Here is a 19,675-nt window from a genome sequence, read left to right as displayed (position 1 = left end):
TGGGCAAATTGAATGACTAATCCTCTTTCCCCTCTTATATCTCATTAGTCTTGTAACTAGATCACAAGTAATGCAACAAAGCTACCAGACACTTTGTCGCCTGTGGGGAGATTAGGAGTGTACCTATTTTCCTAGGGTCCTAAGTTCCAAAAGTTTGCACACTCTCGCATGCTGTATATAAATAATCTTGCTGGAAGTCAAACATGCATGCAAGACCTCACGACGTCTCTGTGGCCTGTGAAGAGCTGATATGACAAACAAGCTGCATTTTGGCAGAGTTTTCCCTGAAGGTTCCCAATGAAGAAACGTGTGTTGATATCAGGTAGAGCTACTCGATTAAGGCCAAAATGATAATCACGATTATTTTGATCAATGCTGAACTCGTTATTTTTTATCACAATTATTCGTGGATTTTAGGGTTAAAATATTTTAATTGCACTTAATATTTAAAAAAAATAGAGCATTGCGTTCACCTCCATGTTACGCTATATTCCTGCTAACCAACAAATATGGAATACGACTGCGTTGGTTATTCCAGTCTGTCTTTGAGAGCAGGATGGATCGGTTTTTTTTTTTTTACTGTGACATGCTTTTACAGCTTCGCTGTTATTAACTTTTGAGTTGACAATGGACAAGGACAGGGATTTAGTGACTTCATGTTAGTATTGTTGTTTATCTTGATCTTCATGCATCCTTTGTAATATTATTTAATATTCTTATATTTTGGATGTAGTGGTGGAACAGCACCATCAGTGTGCATGTCACAAATCAAAGGCATGTTAATCTACAACCTAATGGCATATCTTTACCGATTATACTGAGTATACATGTTAGATAGCAGCAGTGTGCAAAACATGCAAACATTACTGACTGCATAGTATAAAGAGCTCTGATGATGCAGGATATAATACGCAGGGCCAGGTTTCCCCTGAACCCTTTCTGTGACTTGCTTGTAATAACAAGGGGAACTATATTTCAGTCATGTGTCATTATGAAGCACCATTATTGTTGTTCACTAGTCCAATGGAAAAACATACAGACTAAAAACAAACTGGCAGCTATGACATAGAAAATGAAGAAAACTTTGTTGATTGTTTTAGTCACTCTGGTCCAGTAGCCGGGCTTCTCTTCATCGTTCCTGCTGTTGAGGAGCACAGCCAGCGTTTTAACCACATTTTTCAGTTCATCTGAGGCATGGGATTCCTCTGTCGTTTGGCTGCTGCTACCCTGCAGAGATGGTTAAGAAGTCAGTGGCTGATAAGCATGATTACAAGCCAATTTTAGTGCATAGTATATATTTAGAGGGGTAAGAATTTAAAATGTCAGACCACACTGTAAAAAAATTGCTTTCTATCACGTTCTGATGTAGTCAGATATGTGTTCACATTCAGTTCTCAGTCATTGAGGTATCAGGTGACAAAAGAAATGTCTGAGATGAAATCCCCAAATCTAAAAGTAATGCCAAAGATAGTACAACTGTCTTTGAGGAACTATAGTTTTTTATTTTTTTTTATTTTGGCTGAACTAGTCCTTGAAAGTGCAAATTAATCCCAACCTTTAGCAGTGTAATTGGTGTTTCATCAACAGACATGTCACTGCTGCAAGCGCACAGAGTCGATTTCTTCTCCTCTGGAGGGAAATATTAGACACAAAAGAGCCAGTATGTATTTGAATGTATAATTATACGTGGTTCATTGTATTCGGAAAACAATCTCAGAACCCACTGGTCATCATCAGACAATAAAGGGTGGGGGGCAATATTTTGGGCTGATCTGGTGGAGCCAGCTGATGTCTAAGCCAAGACTTGCATTTCGACTAATCACTTTGAGCAGATAATTGCAAATATTAAAAAAATTAATATAAAGCCAACAAGTTGTTCGACCACAGCCGATGGGTTCTGAGACTACATTTCCGCCGATGCTTTCCGTCTCTCCACGTTCAAACGTGGGTGATCAACACTGCATATATATATATATATATATATATATATATATATATATATATATATATATATATATAGAATCTGTTTATAGAACTATTCAGGAAGTATCTAAATGTGGACATCACAATATCAGTAAAATTATAACAGAGGAGCTTCTATACCTCTGCACTCGTCTTTGTATGCAGAGTCTTTCTCCATCAGATACATCACCAAAATCGTCTCCAGGAGGCTCAGCATCATCAGAGCAAAAATCCCAATGCAGTAGGCCACTGAAGGGAAAAAGCAACATCGATAATGCAAACAAATGTTTACACATTGAGTCAGTATATGTGCTGTTCCTGCTCAAATTAATGCATTACAATAAAGGCAAGACTTTAATATTTAGTGGTTTTGGTTAGATGCCTGAAATAAGGTCTGTAATTGAATCAAGTTTAAGAGACTTTCATATTTTGTTCTATGACATAAAATCAGCAAATACCCCACTCACAAGCTTGAAAGCTTTTATGTGTCTTAAAAAAGCAGGTTGCTTACAAGTGCTAAATATGCCAAACCGTGCCGAACACAGCTTTACAGCCTCGTAGTGTTGGCGATGCGGCTGTAGATTAGTTCATTTTACACAGTCACAAGTCTTGCGATTGTGTGAGGCAGTCTTCTTTACCTATAAGTGGAATCCTGTCTGAAGAGGAAGGCAGAATTTCATTGAGAATAAGCTGCATCACAGTGACGGCCAGCAGCACAGTGACCTTGAAGCTGAGCTTCTCGCCTCCGCAGTCTGAGATCAGGAAGGAGGCCAAGTCCAGAAAAAAGAAAAACAGGATGGGCAGCAAAAAGTTGACGATGTACAGGAGCGATTGCCTCTTCATGGTGATCTGTGAAATGATATTAAGGGTCAGGTGGTTGATGTTCTGACTCCTGCACTTGCACATCTGAGAAAGGCTTAACTAAAGCAACCGTGCAGTACACAGCACATAATGTTCGGTGACAACCAATTATCTCTAATTATAGGGATTTTCATGTTTTAAAATCAGTTCACGTAAGAAAGTAAGGAAATAAATGTAGAGAAAATAAAGAACAGAAAAAAAGGAAAAGATTAAAAGATATTGGCAATATTTCATGAGGTTTGAGATTTCATGTTTGAATCTATGAACTAAATAATAACTAATTGTTACTTAATGCTTGTGGAATTTTAAAAGTACAATACTTTCACCTGAAATACAAAAAAACTAAAAAGTAAATCTCAAGGTCCAAATTCCAATTATTTTTTAGCAGTTTGATTTTTTTTTTCTCTGTTGTTGGTTAGTAGTTGGCTTGGAGGTAAAATGCAACCCCCTATTAATTTGGAGCATGCAGCAAATCATTATACACTGTACTTTTAATAATGGCTCTGTTGTGTTCAAGTGTCCCAGTAAGCCATGACAATGTACCGTCAATCATCATGTGCAACACAAGGGCCCTTAAACCAAAGCATCTAAATGGAGCTCAGCCGCCACTGACTGTTATTTCCACCTGTGCTTTTCCTACTGTGACATGTCTCAATATCTTCCATGAAAAAGGTCAGCACACCTCTACGTATCTGTACACAGCATGACACATAACACACGGCAATACTTACAGTGTAAATCATCACGTCTTGCTGGAAGTCAAACATGCTGACATTTTTTTTGGTAACCGTCATGTTGATGAACAACCACTCGTACTGGGTCCGCATCACCTCACGAGACCACTCTGTGGCCTGTGAAGAGTTAATGTGCCGAACAAGCTGTATTTCTGCATCTGATGTGGGGGATTAAAAAAACAAACCAAAATGAGGTTTCCTTGAGGGCTAACAAAGAAGAAATGTCCAATATATGTTCACCAGACAGCTCACCAGAATGTATGACAGACTTGAAGGTGAGGTTGCAGCTCTGAATGTCAAAGGGGAATCTGTAAACGTGCATCCTGCAGGTGCTGACCAACACCTGGTCGTCCTGAACATGGACCAAACCAGTCGAGGAGATTGTCAGATGAGGACTTGGAGGCGCTTTGTCCTTTTCTGTCCTATATAACACAATCAGATATATTCCCAATTTAACTAAAAGCAACATGTTTAAATACTGTTGCATAAAGTGTCTTGGTATTCAAATGCTTCAGCTGTTATTTCTAAACAGTAACATGATGCCCTATTACACCAATTACTGTAATTACTGTGAGTGTGAGTGCATGAACATACATTTCTTCAATAGTTATGTCTGGCTTCCACAAAACGTCAGTAGGAAGAGAAACAGCCTCAATACCACAAAAGTCATTTGGCTCCCAGTTAATGTGTTCATTGTGCCACTTCTACAGAGGAAAACAAGGGAGGAAATCAGTAATACGACCCCGAAAGAGTGAGGAGCGAAGATAAATTCAAGTGCTGTTTTCCTGATAGAAAACTCACCATAAAAATCCAAACGTAAGGAACAAATGTCTGGTCAATCTCTCTCTGTAAACAAGCAAATACATACATGTGAAAATCTCTCCAACCTGAGAGCATGGCAGCACAGCCAACACAACTTTCATCGCTCAAATACATTTGAAAGTTTTATATGAATCAAGAAACAGCAAGTCTTAGTTACTCACCACATCAAGAATGGCATACAGAAGTATCTCCAGTGACACCTGTGTGGGGTTTTTGTAGTCTTTCACGGGCCGGGTCATGGAGAATAGCTCGTTGTTTTTGGTCAAGTTCAGGTAGTTTAAAACATCCTGATAACTGCACACCGTCTCAGAGGACTCTCCATCCAGACCTGAAAACATGAAGACATGTGTTGATATGACAGAGGTGATCTTCAGTTGAAAGAAATGCAGAAAAATAGCGATTTTCAGTGTTTAAATTATGGCTTCAGAGCAGACCTGAACTTATTCATAGGTTGTCCATATGGCGCCACTGGGGTGGCACATCAAACCAAAAGCCAAAACTGAATGTCAGTATATAAATTATGCAGTTGGAGTACATTATCACAAATATCTGCAATAATATCTGGTACTTTTGGTCACAGATGGATGTTGGCACTTAGGCATGTGGAGTACCAGCTTACCTTCTTGACCACTAAATGATGTTTTACAGTCTAAATAGGCTCTCCGTCTGAGATCCATCAGCTATACGACCAAATGCACAATAATTCAATTGCAGCCAGCAGCACTCAGAACTGTCTGAAAACCTGATTTAGTTGCAGCACCTTAAAGAGCTGTTGGCAACAGTTCTCCCAGAATTTTGCAATCACACATCTTTAATTAAATCATAACATGCAATTAGCTAAAAAGCTATTTGGTCAGTCTGCCTAACCATAAAAAAACTATTATTTTTAACTTAGCCCAGGCTATGCAGACAGTTTTCAGTTTATTTTTCTGGGATTTAAAATATCTCTCTGAAATTTCTGTTTCTATTTGAGAACAATGAAGGTGGATAAAATTTATTAAGTGGTGCTCTCACAGCATCACATATAACATTTAAAAATTCAATAGCATCACGTCTTTTCAGATATTGAGTCCACGTTAATCTTGATTAGCAAAAGACTTAACTATTAACGATTATTTTCTTGGTAAAAAATTAAATCAAAACAAAGCTGTTCACAGTGATGTTTGTCGATTATTCAGAGTAACAGGGGCAATGAGAGGATGAGAGAGACCTTACCTGTGAGGAGGAGAAAGAGGAAGCCGCCGGCGAGCATCATGAGTGCAGAACCACCGAGAACCCAAGGTCTGTGAGAGGTGTTTACAGCAAATGTGCTGTTCACAAATATTACCTCACACTGGAGGAGGGCTGGACAAACTCAGTGACCAATCCTTTGGGATTTTTTGTTGTTTTTTTAACAGTTGAAACTCGAATTGCAGGAAACACCAGGGGCGACTGGGTTATACCACACAGTGTGATTATTTTGCTGTTAAACCAACTGCACTACTTGCCTCCACTGTCATAAAGAACTGAGGTTGATGATTTGATGCCGATCAACATACCCACAACTTTATTTCTACTTTCTTCCCCTGAATTGCTGTTTGTACTAAACCAACCAGTTAGTCTTAATCCTCGAGGTGTTTTCTGTTGTAAAACTTGTAGAAAACACTTTAGATAGAGCATAATTTCACCTTTGTGTTGCATGTCACAGTTGATTTTTGAATGAGGAATGGGCTCATTGTTGGCATTTAGGGGGAGTATTGTGCTCATTGAGGCTATGCATGTCCGAATGAGGTAAATAAGATGATGCACTAGGAGCTGGTGTTATCTGTGTAACCACCAACAACAACCACAAAACACATGAACTGCTGCTGAGGGAGAAACACAAAAATTAATCTGAAATTTTAAAGCTTATGTCTAAACATATGCAGTATTTAGAAATCAAGAAATTTTCAGAAAACAGTAAAACTATTGTGCTCATCCAGGAATTTCCATTTTTTCAACCACACGCATATGGAAAAGCTACTTTGAAAGCATGGCTCTGCAAGCTACCGATTACTTGGAGGAAGGTTGAAATACAGCAAAGCTACCTTAGGGAAAAAAATTGGGTTTTTTTGTGTACATGTGATCGACATTCATTCAGATACACACTCATTCAGTTTTCACTGGCCTCCATACCGCTTTCTAATGTTTACTAACCCGTTTTCCAGCCTGTCCATGACGTTGAATATGACACACGTGTGAAAAAAAACAACAAAAAAAAAACATGCACATCCACACACAATTTAAAAATTGTCTCAAAGCTTACATCCTGTTATAGACCAGTTTATGTGGGCTACATATAGCCCAATTTTAGATTATATTTTGATACTATATCCTCATACTCTGTGTTTGCATAATGAATGTTTACTTTTGTCATATACACAGATCCGGTTTACTTTTTCATCTAGGCTAAGACTAGACTTCTACTAAACTTTCACTTTTCAAATGTGAATAACTAAACATCTAAAGACAAATGGACATGTATTGGACATTTATGAAATGTATTTTCAACATTAAATTGTGAAGTAGGAAGTCATCAGAGGAAAAAATAATGTGAGGATACATTAGCAGGTGCTGGGCTGCCAGCCCATCTCTGAGAACCCAAAGAGGAGAACTCAAATTTTTTTTTTAACATGAAACAACTTTATCCCATGTTTTACCAAGTTAAATCGCAGTTTCTGTTTGTTTTGGAGAGGAGGAGACCTCTCCAGATAATTTTTGTAATGGTAAAACTGTCATGAACACTAAGCGTGTTCGCATTACAGGTTGACACAAATATAAAGTGATTTTTTTGAAATGTCAAAAAAAACACAATTGCAAGAGGACTGCGTTCCCACAGAGTGATGTTATGCGACTTTTCTCACCATGTTATGCGACTTTTCCTCTCCAAATAAAATTCCAAGAAGCACAGCGATAGATGTTCAAACCATCAGCAGGTTTAATTCAATTGCAGCCACCACACTAACCATCATTATTTCCTATTGAAAGCGAGGCCTGTTATTATTATATTATGCAATTATGGAAAGGCAAGCCCCTTATACTTGAAAGCGGCCACATGTGAGAGTATCATGAGGGAGCCAGTTCCTACCAACAGGCGCATAGCCATAGCATTACGTGACCTATACAGGTAAAAAAGTGTTATAATGCAGTTTTGCAAAATATGACTTTTTCAAATAGCCTGAAATATCACCCCATGCGAGTACAAAAACTTTATTCTGATAAATGTGAGTTTTTTCTAAACTGACCCGTTTCCATTAGGCACATTTTAAATTTAAATTTTCGATTTGCACAATTTTGAGGGTTAATGTCAACCTGTCTACTGAAGAATGAATCTACAATCCTCACTGCTAGTTAGACGCCTCTAATAATAACTTTATTTGGATAGGACCTTTCATACAAGACATGCAGAATCAATGTGCTTTACAAGTAAGAAATTAAGTGCTTCACATCAAAACACATAAAATACATAATACAACGTGCATATAAAAATAAAATAAAATCAGAGTAGAATACATAGAATGCATCTTCAAACGGACAAAATCCAACTGATAATACTAGTACTTGATAATACCAGTACTATCAAATCTTACAAACTGCACCTTCAAACTGCTAAGCCACATACTAAAATGAATATTCAGACTTTGGACAATATGAACATGCTACACATCGTTAGCTCGGTCATGTTCTCCGTAGTTCAATGGTTGAGCTAATTTTAAGGAAACTGTGAGCAGCAGACTTTAATACGTTTAGATTTACCGGCATGGTAAACAAGAGAGATAAAAAAAAAAAAAAAAAAAGGTGGTGATTTCTTACCTTTGTAGTGGTTATGAAGTCCAAAATGTGCCCATTCCTCCATTATTTATATCCTTTTAATCCGTAAGGGTCCGCCAATCAAACGAATCACGAGGGTTTTTCATAAAAAAATCACCTAAATTGTGAATATTTTTAGGTGAAGTCCGTTGCTAACCGCATGCTAACGGCTAGCACCGCACTTTAACTGACCGTAAACCATATTTCCTCAGTCCTCCTCTTGTTTGCGTCGCCTCGCTAACTAAAAAACAAAATTGTCCCCTCACTTCTCTTTTTAGTTTTTACCCCTTTTCATTTTTGGTACTCCAAATAGCCTTAAAGCTGAAATGCAGGTAGGTTTGAGGAAGAAACACCTGTGGTGCTGTTTCAGCAGGCAAAGTGCCGTATATCCTCAGGTGCCGTAAAACGAGCGTCGTTAACTGTCGTCAAAGTGAACCTCTCTCTCTCGCTCTCTCTCGCTCAATTCAAATAGCTTTATTAGCATTAACAAAGATGTTGTTGTCAAAGCAGTTCAACTAATCATTTTACACACATTACATAGCCTACAGTCATTCTGTGGGCCTACGCATTGGCCATATCAGGCTAGAAAGATAGAAAGATAAATAGATACATATATACATACATATCAACAAAAAATATCTATTTATTCAAAATAAGTAATAATGAATAAAAAGTAAAAAGTAAATAAAGTAGAAGTTAAGTAAGAGTAATAAATAGGCTGAATGTGAGCTCATAGGAGGTAAACTCTGTGCTGTTGTGTTGGTTGTCTCTCACTTTAATCTGGTCAGAGAGTGGATCAAAATCTTGGACTTACATGTAATTTTTGCAAAGAATATTGTTCTAATGTCTTCATATGTGCTACTTTGTAGTAGGAAATGTTGCTCTAAGTCCACCCAGCCTGTCTTCTCTACGCAGCCAGTCTGTACACACAGACATTTATATATATATATACACAAACATTTGTTAACACTGTATTCTTCTATTTAAACAAGTTGCTGGCTGTACAACACATATGGATACAAATAAAGAACAACAAAGTGTGTTGATATTGTTTATTTCAGCAGTATAAAGTTTAACACATAGACTGTGTATATGTTTACATATTACATGACTTTTATTCCATCACTGTAGCTTTAATGTAGATGGAAAAAAACAGTGGGTTCTTTACATATTGCCCCAAAACCATAAAAAAAGAACACAACTGCAGGAGGAAAAAACGATAATGAACACTTTTAGTTTATAGTATAGCCATACTGTATGTTTTGTATAATGGATAGGCAAACAAAAACACTTCAAGTTTACATTGACTAAATTTTACTTCCACAGAGGAGAACTTGATATAAATTTAAAAGATCCCTGGTTAAACTTTGAGATATTATATAATGTATTTGATGGACTCAGTACAATTGTGAAAATTACATTTCAAATGCATATATTACTGTAACTTTATAGCACAATCAGACTGGTGTCAGAGGCTAATATAGAGAATATGTGTTAGATATTTAGCAGTCTGTTAAACATGCGGCACAACTGAAGGACTACATATGTCCAAACTTCAGTCCAGAATTAGTCAGTTTCTGTTCATAGCAGTATTATACAAAGAAAGGCTGCTTTTCTGTTGTTGTTTCTTTTTTGCTGACATTGCTGAAGATATTTCCATCTTATTAAAAAAGAAAACTTAAGAAGTGAGTTGAAGTTGAGTTTTTAAATGACAAAGTGATTGGGGGTTCTGTGCTTAATTTCAGTGTCCAGAAGATTAAAAACAATGCACAGTTAAGATAAAATTAATAATTAATAATAATAGTAATGATGTGTTAGCAGAGGCTCTGCAATAAATAACAAACTTAAGCATTTAGTCATCATCCAGAAATTATTTTTGATTTTTTCCTTGTGGGTCGGAGTATTTGGTTCCTAAAGAGTCGGTGGTAACCCTCAATGGTCTATACTGAGCAACAATGGATCATTCCTTTCTTTGGTCCTACAGATGGGACCTACAGATATTTTAAGGTTCAGGTTAAATGGGGAAAAAAAAGACTTAATCTCATTTCTAAACTTTACCGTCACTCGTCTGCTGCAGTGCTCCACACTGAAAAGATAACAATCAAGAACAGGCTGGCAGCTGTGGCATAGAAAATGAAAAAACACTTGTTGATTATTTTAGTCACTTTGGTCCAGTAGCCGGGCTTCTCTTCTTTCCTGCTGTCGAGGAGAGGAACCAGTGTTTTAATCATCTCCCTCAGCTCATCTGAGACCTTCTCCAAGGCGTGGGACTCCTCCGTCAGATGGCTGCTGCTACCCTGCAAAGGTAGTTTAGTGGAATGACATTTAACAAGATTATAAACCTTATAAGATTGCAAGCTGCTACACTTTTCTGTCCATTATCATGAAAATAAAAGAAGCACAGGTTTATTCAAATTAGTCTTCCAAACAGTTCATACTTTCTTTTTGCTTGTTTTGATTTTGAATGTAATATTTAAAGGAATACTTCACCCCCCTGTAACAACACACGTTTTATACTTGGCAAAGATGTTTGTGTTGGCTTATGACATACAATATCAGTTCTGATTTATTTAGGTTTACATGACAGTTTCTGTTTGTTTTGAGAGGTGTACAGAAGTAGACCTGTAAGTATTTGTATTACCTATAATGTTTCTTTTAGAACGCAGGCTAACCTGTGTACCAGAGCTCTGGTTTAGTGAGCATGACAAACATAGATAGGATGACATTATGCTTAGAAAGAACGAGAAATTTACATACTGTAGGTGCGGTTTGAAATAAGTTTTTGACCGTGCCTTATCATGCTTCTTAGTGTGGAACGTTACGAACTTTAGGAAATCAAGTCGTTGGTAGTGGACGAGACGAGATGTAGTTTAAGATGTACTTAGCCTGCTATATTGTTTTGTATTTCCTACTTTTCCAAATAAACTTTGTTGAAGTTTTTTCCTGCCTTACATGAGTATTTTGATTTACACAAATGAGCTGGAACGCAAATCAGAACCGATTCACCATGCAGACTAAGTGGCCAAGGAACTATGGTATGTTGAAACGGCCACTACATCCCCAAATGACCATTTGTAAATCAATTTCTCGTCCTATGTTACTATGAATTCAGAAACTGTTTTTTCTTGGATGCCTCCAAAGTGAGAATCCAAAAAATGCAGAAAATTCTAGCTTAATTAAAGTCATACATGTCTGCATTTAGCAACAGCAGAACTAGCTAAAAAAATCTGTATACAAATTCTGATAAAACTCACGCAGTGTAATCCGTGTCTCATTAATCCAAACGTACACTCGGTACTTCCCAAATACATGTATTTTTTGCTGCGAAATGGTCATTTTGTTGATGAAGTATTCCTTTAACGTTAAAAGTGCAACCTGATTCTAACCTCTTTGGCCACCGACAGCAGTTCAGATGGAGGTTCATCAGTAGACACATCACAGACACAAGCACAGTCAGTCCATTTCTTCACCTCTGAAAGGACATGTTTGACACAAAGATGGTTGGAGCATATTCAAAATGATGTTTTATAAATTGTAAATGTGTTTGTATTAAAATCAACAAAATATAATAGCAGCTGCAGACTGAACAACATTGGGAGAACAAGTCGTGATCCAGAAGTTTGTAGAATTTATACTTAATCTCACTTCCATCATAGCTGTGCATGTTGTCTTTGTCGTCTTTGTCTCCACAGTCCTCACTCAGGCTTTGGTCTTTAACTGCTTCATCACCTTGGGATGCAGAGTCTTTCTCCACCAGATGCATCACCAAAATTGTCTCCAGGAGGCTCAGCAGCATCAAACCAAACATCCCAATACAGTAGACAGCTAAAGGAAAAAGACAACATGGTTAATGTGAACAAATAATCACACAATATATGTCCTGCTCGCATGAAGTGCAGTCACATTAAGTAGTAACTCGGGGCTTTGTTACCTATAAGTGGTACCCTGTCTGAGGAAGAAGGCAGAATTTCATTAAGAATAAGCTGCATCACAGTGACAGCCAGCAGCACAGTGATCTTAAAGCCGAGCTTCTCGCCTCCGCTGTCCGAGATCAGGAAGGAGGCCAAGTCCAGACAGAAGAAGAACAGGACAGGCACCAAGAAGTTGGCGATGTAGAGGACAGACCGCCTCCTCATCTTGATCTATGAAATTTTTTTAAGAGTCAGGTCATTGATCTTCCCACACACTTTTCAAACTATGTGGTACCCAGGTTACAACAAAAAAAAAAACATCCCATTCTGACAGGCATGTTCTGAATGGGCACTGTGATAATGTCTGAATGATTTCAGGTTTTAGTTGCATGTGTGAAAGGGGCTATCACTGTCAAAGCTCTCATTTGAGCACAGTATTTTAATTTTCAGCAGGTAAAGAGCTGGTAGAGACCAAAAACAGAGCTAAAATAAGAGTGAATTTTGGATTTTTATTTGCACGGTAGCCAGAAACATGGATTCAGATCATTATATTGTTCTATAACTGATGCTTCCCTTGAGTGGCTAAAAAGGGATAATCTGTTGTTGCAGGTTAAAGTACAAGTAGCAAATGAAACTGTAGAAAGTCTACATGCAAAATATTGCTGAAAAAAGTATCAGCAGTAAAATGTACTCAATACTTACAGTGTAAATGATCATGCTTTGGTTGTAGCTAAAATTGTTGACGGTCGTCTCTTTGACTGTCATGCTGATGAACAGCCACTCGTACTGGGTCCGCATCAAGTCATTAGACCACCGTGTGATCTTTGAAGAGTCAAGGATGGCTTCAAACTTTACTTCTTTATCTGAGATGGAAGTCAAAAATAAAACTTTCATAAAGATTTTAAAGATTTCATATCAGCTCAACAAAGAAGGAGGATAAATATGTGTTGGTGTGTGTTCATGTAAAAAAAATGCGATTACAGCACATTTGTATTTAAACACAAAAAATACACATTTTTAGATGAATGTCTAGAAACCTTTTAACACAGCAGGTTAAGAGCTCACCAGAGTATACGACAGACTTGAAAGAGAGGCTGCAGCTCTGAATGTCAAAAGGGAATTTGTAAACTTGCATCTTGCATGTGCTGACCAGCATCTGGTCGTTCCTAAATTCAATTTTACCACTCCATCTGACTGTGAGAAAAGGAACCGGAGGGGCTTTGTCTTTCTCTGTCCTGTATGAGAACATGCACGCACACACACACACACACACACACACACACACACACACACACACACACACATCTTATGGCAATATGCTCCATTATGCAGAATTTAGTGTATGGTCCATTATACTATAAAGTATGAATCTACATCTTCAAAGTATGATGTAATCAACAGTTTTCACCTTAAACTCTTTATTTTCCTCTAACTTACCTTTGTGTCTTTCAATATAAAAAAAGTATGGCTATATCACATATCTGCATATTCCACTGCTAATAAATTACTGAACTTGTTGGTTACATAACAGGAAATGGAAAACATACAGACAGGGAATAAAGGGCTGCATTCAGGAAGGATCTTGCATAAAAATTATATTGTAATGATTACCTTGGACATGCAGAAAATACACTTCCTACAGAGCATTCCTGATTTCAACCAATCCATCAATCAACTTTATTTATAAAACAACTTAAAGATCAAAAATAGCTAGAACAATGTGTTGTACATCAGAGCAGATACAATCTAAAACACAACACATAAAACAAGCAACAGCACAATGAAACAAGAACAATAAAATTAATAAAAACAGCAGTCATAAAAAACAATAAAAGCTAAATAAAATCAGTTTCATTCAATAAAATCAATGTCTCACAGTGGGTCGAAGGCCAAGGAATAAACATGCATTATAAGACGGGTTTTAAAAAGGGACAGTGAAGGTGCCTGTCTAAGGTGCAACGGTAAGCTGTTCCATAAATTAGGAGCCAAAATGGAAAAGCCTCTAAAGATTTTAAGATTTCCAGGAGCAGCTCATCAGCTGACCTGAGAGACCGGGCCAGAGCATAGCGATGGAGCAGCTCAGAGAGGTAAGGATGGGCAAGACCATTTAATTATTTAACAAATAAAATAATTTTAAAATGTACTCTAAAATGCGCGTGCAGCCAGTGGAGTGAAGCCAGAATAGACAACTGAAATGCTTTTTGTTTGTTGTTTGAAAACCTGTGTGAGCAGAATATCTCTGCTCACACATGCTCAAATTTTATCAGCGTGCCCAGAACTATACTTGCAAGCAAAATATCTCAGTTTGTCCTTGTCATGTTGCTGTAGAAACCAACAGACAGCAGTGTGGCATTTAAAAAAAGAAAAAATCCAAAATCAGAAGAGACCATTGCAGATAATTTGGCTCCCGATTAAAACCTCCTCTACAATAAGCATTAAAACATAATTTGTACAAAACTAAAACTCATCTTCTATTGTAAAAAAACTCATGAATACGCACCTGAGCAGGACTAAGACTAAGTCATGCAACTTGTCAAAGCGTGCACTGCTATGTCCTGCAAAACCACGTCTATCTGGGCAAACCCTTGGGATTTTAGAGAGTCTTGCGTGAAAGCATGCATAACATAACTTACTAAATTAACTTACATTTCTTCAATAGTTAGATCTGGCTTCCACAATGCTTCAGTAGGAACTACTATCTTTTCAAGTCCACAGAAGTCAGGTGGATTCCACCAAATATGTTGATTTTGCCAGCCCTACATAGAAAAGGAAGGAGGGAATCAGGAAGTAAGACAGAAAAATGAAAAGATGTAATTTAGAGGAAACAATACGAATTTTCCACTGTTGATGAAGGAAGGAAGGAAGGAAGGAAGGAAGGAAGGAAGGTTAATTTATTAGTAATTCTTTAAAAAACATTTAAAAAAAACCCCAAATTTCATTCGTCCTTGATCCTGCTACATCGTAGTTGTAGGATGAGTTGTTCAAAATTAGTACCTGCTATGAAAATTTTATCCGGTTGTTTGGGCTTGTTGCTGCTGGTGGCATCATTCAGTTCCTGCAGAGCATTTTTTAAATTTGCATTAGAGTTTTGTGTTCTTTGGTTCCCAACAAGGTCCGTCTGTCCAGTGCAACAGCTTGATCCTGGATGCCATTGGTTAACCATGTCTCTGTGAAGATGTGCGCAGAGCAGTCTCTGATCTTCTGTTGCTGAGTGAGTCTCAGTCACATCTCATCCACTTTATTCTCCTGCAACTGGACATTAGCCAAAAGAAGACTTGGTAGAGCAACAGCTTCCGGTCCAGGGTCAACCTCGCCCTCACTCTCCTCCCTGTCCTCATCTGTCGGTTTTGTTTCTCCCGTCTGGTCTGACAGGGTGCTCCGCGTAAGCTGTTGGCGGGGATCCTCTCGCAGTCTGCTGCATTTAGCTCAAACCCCACACAACTTTTCCCAGTATTGAAAGCTATGTCTCTATCATAGAAAAGTCGGGCTTCAGCAGAGGGGGCCATGGAGTCGAAAAAAATAACAAAAGTAGCAAGGATTTGAGGCGCTACTGGCTGCTGCATCTACATGCATTTGTGAATAAGAGAGAACTTATCATATAAATATTAATAAGAGAGATCTTACCATATAAATCCAAATATAAGGAACGAAGGCCTGATCTTTCTCTCTCTATGAACACAGAGAACAGTATGTGTGAAAATCTTTCAGCAGCACAGTTACATACTGACCATACACGGTGAAACAGTGAAAAAACATAATACTATGCTGATTTAAAGCAGCTATAAGGATTTTTTCTATGAAAAAGTTTCAGTTCAATACTGTCACCACTATATGATTGACATAGCGAGAAGGTTGTCCATTTAGCTGGGTCCACCTATCCCTGGCAAATCAAAACCAGTAAGAAAAAGCAAACAAAAGTGTTGCGTTGAAATTCTTGTTCAGTGTAGTTCTGAAAATGAGTTGCGTCTTTCTTTACACCCTTTCAAAACAAATGCTCGAGTCATCACAAGGTGGTGCACAAGGCAACATGAGGCAATGGTGTTCATGGAACAGGCTGTTCTCATGCACTGTACATGTGCTTTCCTTTGGACAGTAATACACTAAAATTTGTCCATATCTGAAGAATAATGACCCAGTAATTTGTGCATAACCCATAAATTAAGGCTGCGGTCACATGCTTTTCTTTACTTTATTGAGGAGGCAAACAACTCTCTAATTAATACATTTAAAATCTCAAAATAAGTTAACATTTGATGAAATTAAGATAAAAGTTTCACCAGAATGCAGGGAATACTAGTTTCACGCTCAAAATTTTCTTGAAGCAGAAGCATAAATAATCATCATTATGAAAAAGAAAAATTTGACAAAAAATGTAAAGCTTGATTTAAAACTTACCACATCTAGGATGCCATACATTGACATTTGGAGGTGTACACGTGTAGTCTCTTTGTAGTGTTTAACAGGTCGGACCATGATGTACAGATCCTTGTTTTTGGACAGGTTCAGGTGTTTTAAAACATCCTGATAACTGCATTTGTCTGGAGGGTCTGGTTTCATCACATCTGGAGTGTAGAAAACAGATGACACATCGTCTATCAAAGGATTAATTATTTAATGCAGACATCTATGTTGTGACTTTCGCTTTAAAGATGGAACTTAATAACTTCATAACATACAGTTTAGAAGAAATTAAAATCAGTAGTCACTGAGTCATTATCCACTGCTTCTGAATTCATCATTAAACTTTGAAAAACACCAGCTTGTACATATCTGCAGTAATATCCAGTGTTTGTTGTCACTGACCATTATGGGCCATTATGAGACAGCCATTGGCAGGACTGCAGGGTTTTATGACATTAGTCCACTAATGATTTTTTAATTTAAGCATGTTTGCAGTCATTTAAGTTTATGTAGGGCTTTGAATTTGAGATCCATCTGCTACCCATTGTTCTAATGCATCTAACATCAGCCCACGCCAATCTTCATGCATTTACAACAGACAACATTTACTGAAATGTTTTTCTGATTGCTGTTTAAATCAGTAACATATCTTTCAATTTTACTTCTACATGCAAAACAGCTTCAAAAACAATAAAAAGTGTCTTAAGTCCTAATACTTCTATGACTAAGACTACAGGACTTAATATTCAGACATGGAGTCACTGTGCACTTTTGAATTGTTTGTTGTCCATATACATACCTTTTCTGGTGTGATCATTGTCATGAGGATTTGGGTAACTGGAGGTACTTCCTTCTGAGAGAAAAGAACATAAAGGGTTACCCTGATTCTGTGGCAGCAGTTTAAAGTTTTGTTAAACTGTCATCAGACTACTCAGAATACAATTTTTAAATCTTATCAATGACATGCTAAAATGCAGCTTTGAAATGAATAGGTTCAGTTAAACAAGTTTAATAAAAAAAGAAATTCTCCCATAAAGCTCTGGTGGATTTTAACAGTTTTGAGATGCCATAAGAGCTACAGGAATAAATATTCACGTGCTGAATAACTGTCATTTTTAGGTGTTGCTTTCCTGTACATACCTCCCTCAATGCTCTGATTGGACTTCTGCTGATGATCAATAAGCTCTGTGTTCGCTGAGTAATTGGAGGTACTTCCGCCTGACAGAAAAGAGTGTTTAATTGCATAGATCTGTTATAATTTCCATGAACACACATATCCCTCTGTAATATTTGGACTTTTAACCCTTTAAACCTAAGCAAATTGGCTTGATCTCTTTCAAACACAGGAGCTATTTAAAAAAAATGACCCCAAAAAAGCAAAAAAAAATAGAATTGTTTAAACATAATTATGATAATTATAAATATCATTTTTTTCCCAAAATTTTCTTCTTTTCCCTTAACATGTTTCCCTAGCTTTTTAAAAACACTTTTGTAAATCTACTAATTTCTTGCGATGTGTGGAACATTTCCTTCCAAGCTGCTCATTGCCTTTTTTGAAAGAAATCAAGCCAATTAGCTCGAGGTTCAAAGGTTTAAATACATGTGAAAGCCACCTGAGAGCAGTACAAGAAAAGTGATGTCGGTCCATATTTTTAAAATATACATCTCAGATATTTGTATTTCTCCCTAAAACAGTGGAGGTAAACAGGTTTTATTTGTGTAGCTCACAGCAGTGTAAAGTGAAAATAAAAAATAAAAACTTAACAGCAACGCCTCTCTAGTATAATTATTTTTCAGTTAATTCTTTTATGCTGTATAACAAACTTCATTCGCCTCCACTGTTTTGGGATGGCAACAGAAATTTCACACCCCCATACATCGTACAGAACTGTTTCAGCTTACCTGTGAAGAAGAGCAGAAAGAGGAAACCTGTCAGGATCATGACTGTGAGAGGTCAGCACAGTTAATGAGCATCCCCGTCTTCTCCGTGTCATCTGGAAATGTTTGTTGCAGTAATATCACGGCCTTTTATTGGAAGAGGGTTGGGCAAATTTAACGACCAACCACAATTTCTTTTAATCTCATTAGTCTAATGATGGAAATGAAGTATAATGCAACAAAGCTCCCTGGAACTGCCAACACCCTCGACACTTAGACGCCTGTGGTTTGGTTTGATTTTGCCATCAAACCAAAAGCTTTTCACTTCTTTGCACTTCACTGTTGTGGCTGTTTGGTCCCCAAGGTTATGTAATTTGATGTAGGAGCTGCGTCTGAAATGAGTTTTTTCTAAAGCTGAAACCAACAAACAACAACTTACATTTATTTACGATAAATTCAAAACCATTCTCCGAAGTGACTGGATGCTGCAACAAACTTTTCCACCCCACTTAAGGCACAGTCAAAGTCCTGTTAAATTAACTTAAACACAGTAAATGTGATTGTTTAATGTCTGTACTGGTATCACAGGAAACTAAAACCCCAGCGATGGCAAAATTTTGCTGTGTCAGCAGCAGTGGTGGAAGAGGTATTCAGAATTTAGATTTAAATAAAAGTACAAATATCACACTGTTTAAGTACTTTGTTACTAGTTTAAGCACTGCATTGAAAATGTTACCTACATAAAGGCATGTAAGTACAATCAGGGAAATTATTTCAAGTATTGTGTATTCCTGTTTTAAATGATTTAATCAATAAAACAAATTAATTAATTTAAAGGAAAAAAGGGAACTCCTTATGATTGAGAAGCTGAAACCATGTAATTTCTTTTTGAATGAATAAGGACCAACAATTATCAAAATTGTTTCTAGTTAGTTTTCTAATTAATTAAATAATCGTTTAAACTGCAACTATATATTTTCATATGGGTTGTGTGCAAAAATCTAATTTAGTGCAGCAACTGGCAGCTAATGTTGTCACATAATAGTGGTGGAGTAAACTAACTTTAGTTTTGTACTTTAGTACAGTACAGAGTGTGAGAGGTTAAACAATAACTGAAATTATTGATATATATGTGTGTGTGTATGTGTGTGTTCATATAAAATACAACTTGATAATCTGTGTACAAAGGTGCCTCTCTGAGGCACTCACAACACGCACACACACACACACACACACACACACACACACACACACACACACACACACACAAATAGAAAG

General features: G+C 37.2%; 2 protein-coding genes and 1 long non-coding RNA gene across 3 annotated transcripts; all 3 read right to left on the bottom strand.

Moving 5' to 3' along the window:
• Nucleotides 1–648: 648 nt before the first annotated feature.
• Nucleotides 649–2,125, bottom strand: LOC121959347. The gene is made up of 3 exons (XR_006106897.1): nt 2,104–2,125; nt 1,556–1,629; nt 649–1,227 (listed from the first exon to the last, which is right to left on the bottom strand). It is a non-coding gene; the product is annotated as an uncharacterized LOC121959347 (long non-coding RNA).
• LOC121959021 (5-hydroxytryptamine receptor 3A-like) lies at nt 2,126–8,564 on the bottom strand (the record flags this gene model as incomplete). The annotated part of the gene is made up of 8 exons (XM_042508203.1): nt 8,211–8,564; nt 4,541–4,707; nt 4,359–4,403; nt 4,152–4,261; nt 3,810–3,979; nt 3,555–3,715; nt 2,601–2,811; nt 2,126–2,211 (listed from the first exon to the last, which is right to left on the bottom strand). Coding segments are annotated over exons 1-8 (993 nt in total), but the record flags the coding sequence as incomplete, so codon positions are not given.
• A 1,370-nt stretch (nt 8,565–9,934) lies between these two features.
• On the bottom strand, nt 9,935–18,502 carry LOC121958419 (5-hydroxytryptamine receptor 3A-like). Its single transcript, XM_042507321.1, has 12 exons — nt 18,422–18,502; nt 17,660–17,737; nt 17,319–17,372; nt 16,514–16,680; nt 15,743–15,787; nt 14,765–14,874; nt 13,184–13,353; nt 12,821–12,981; nt 12,139–12,349; nt 11,853–12,032; nt 11,594–11,679; nt 9,935–10,504 (listed from the first exon to the last, which is right to left on the bottom strand). The coding sequence occupies exons 1-12, from the start codon at nt 18,459–18,461 to the stop codon at nt 10,268–10,270; spliced, it is 1,539 nt and encodes a 512-aa protein (XP_042363255.1). The 5' UTR covers nt 18,462–18,502; the 3' UTR covers nt 9,935–10,267.
• Between the last annotated feature and the right edge of the window lie 1,173 nt (nt 18,503–19,675).

The sequence above is a fragment of the Plectropomus leopardus genome, chromosome 19 (assembly GCF_008729295.1).
Source record: "Plectropomus leopardus isolate mb chromosome 19, YSFRI_Pleo_2.0, whole genome shotgun sequence".
In the NCBI taxonomy this organism is placed as follows: domain Eukaryota; kingdom Metazoa; phylum Chordata; class Actinopteri; order Perciformes; family Serranidae; genus Plectropomus; species Plectropomus leopardus.
This window is presented reverse-complemented; position numbering and strand designations above follow the sequence as displayed.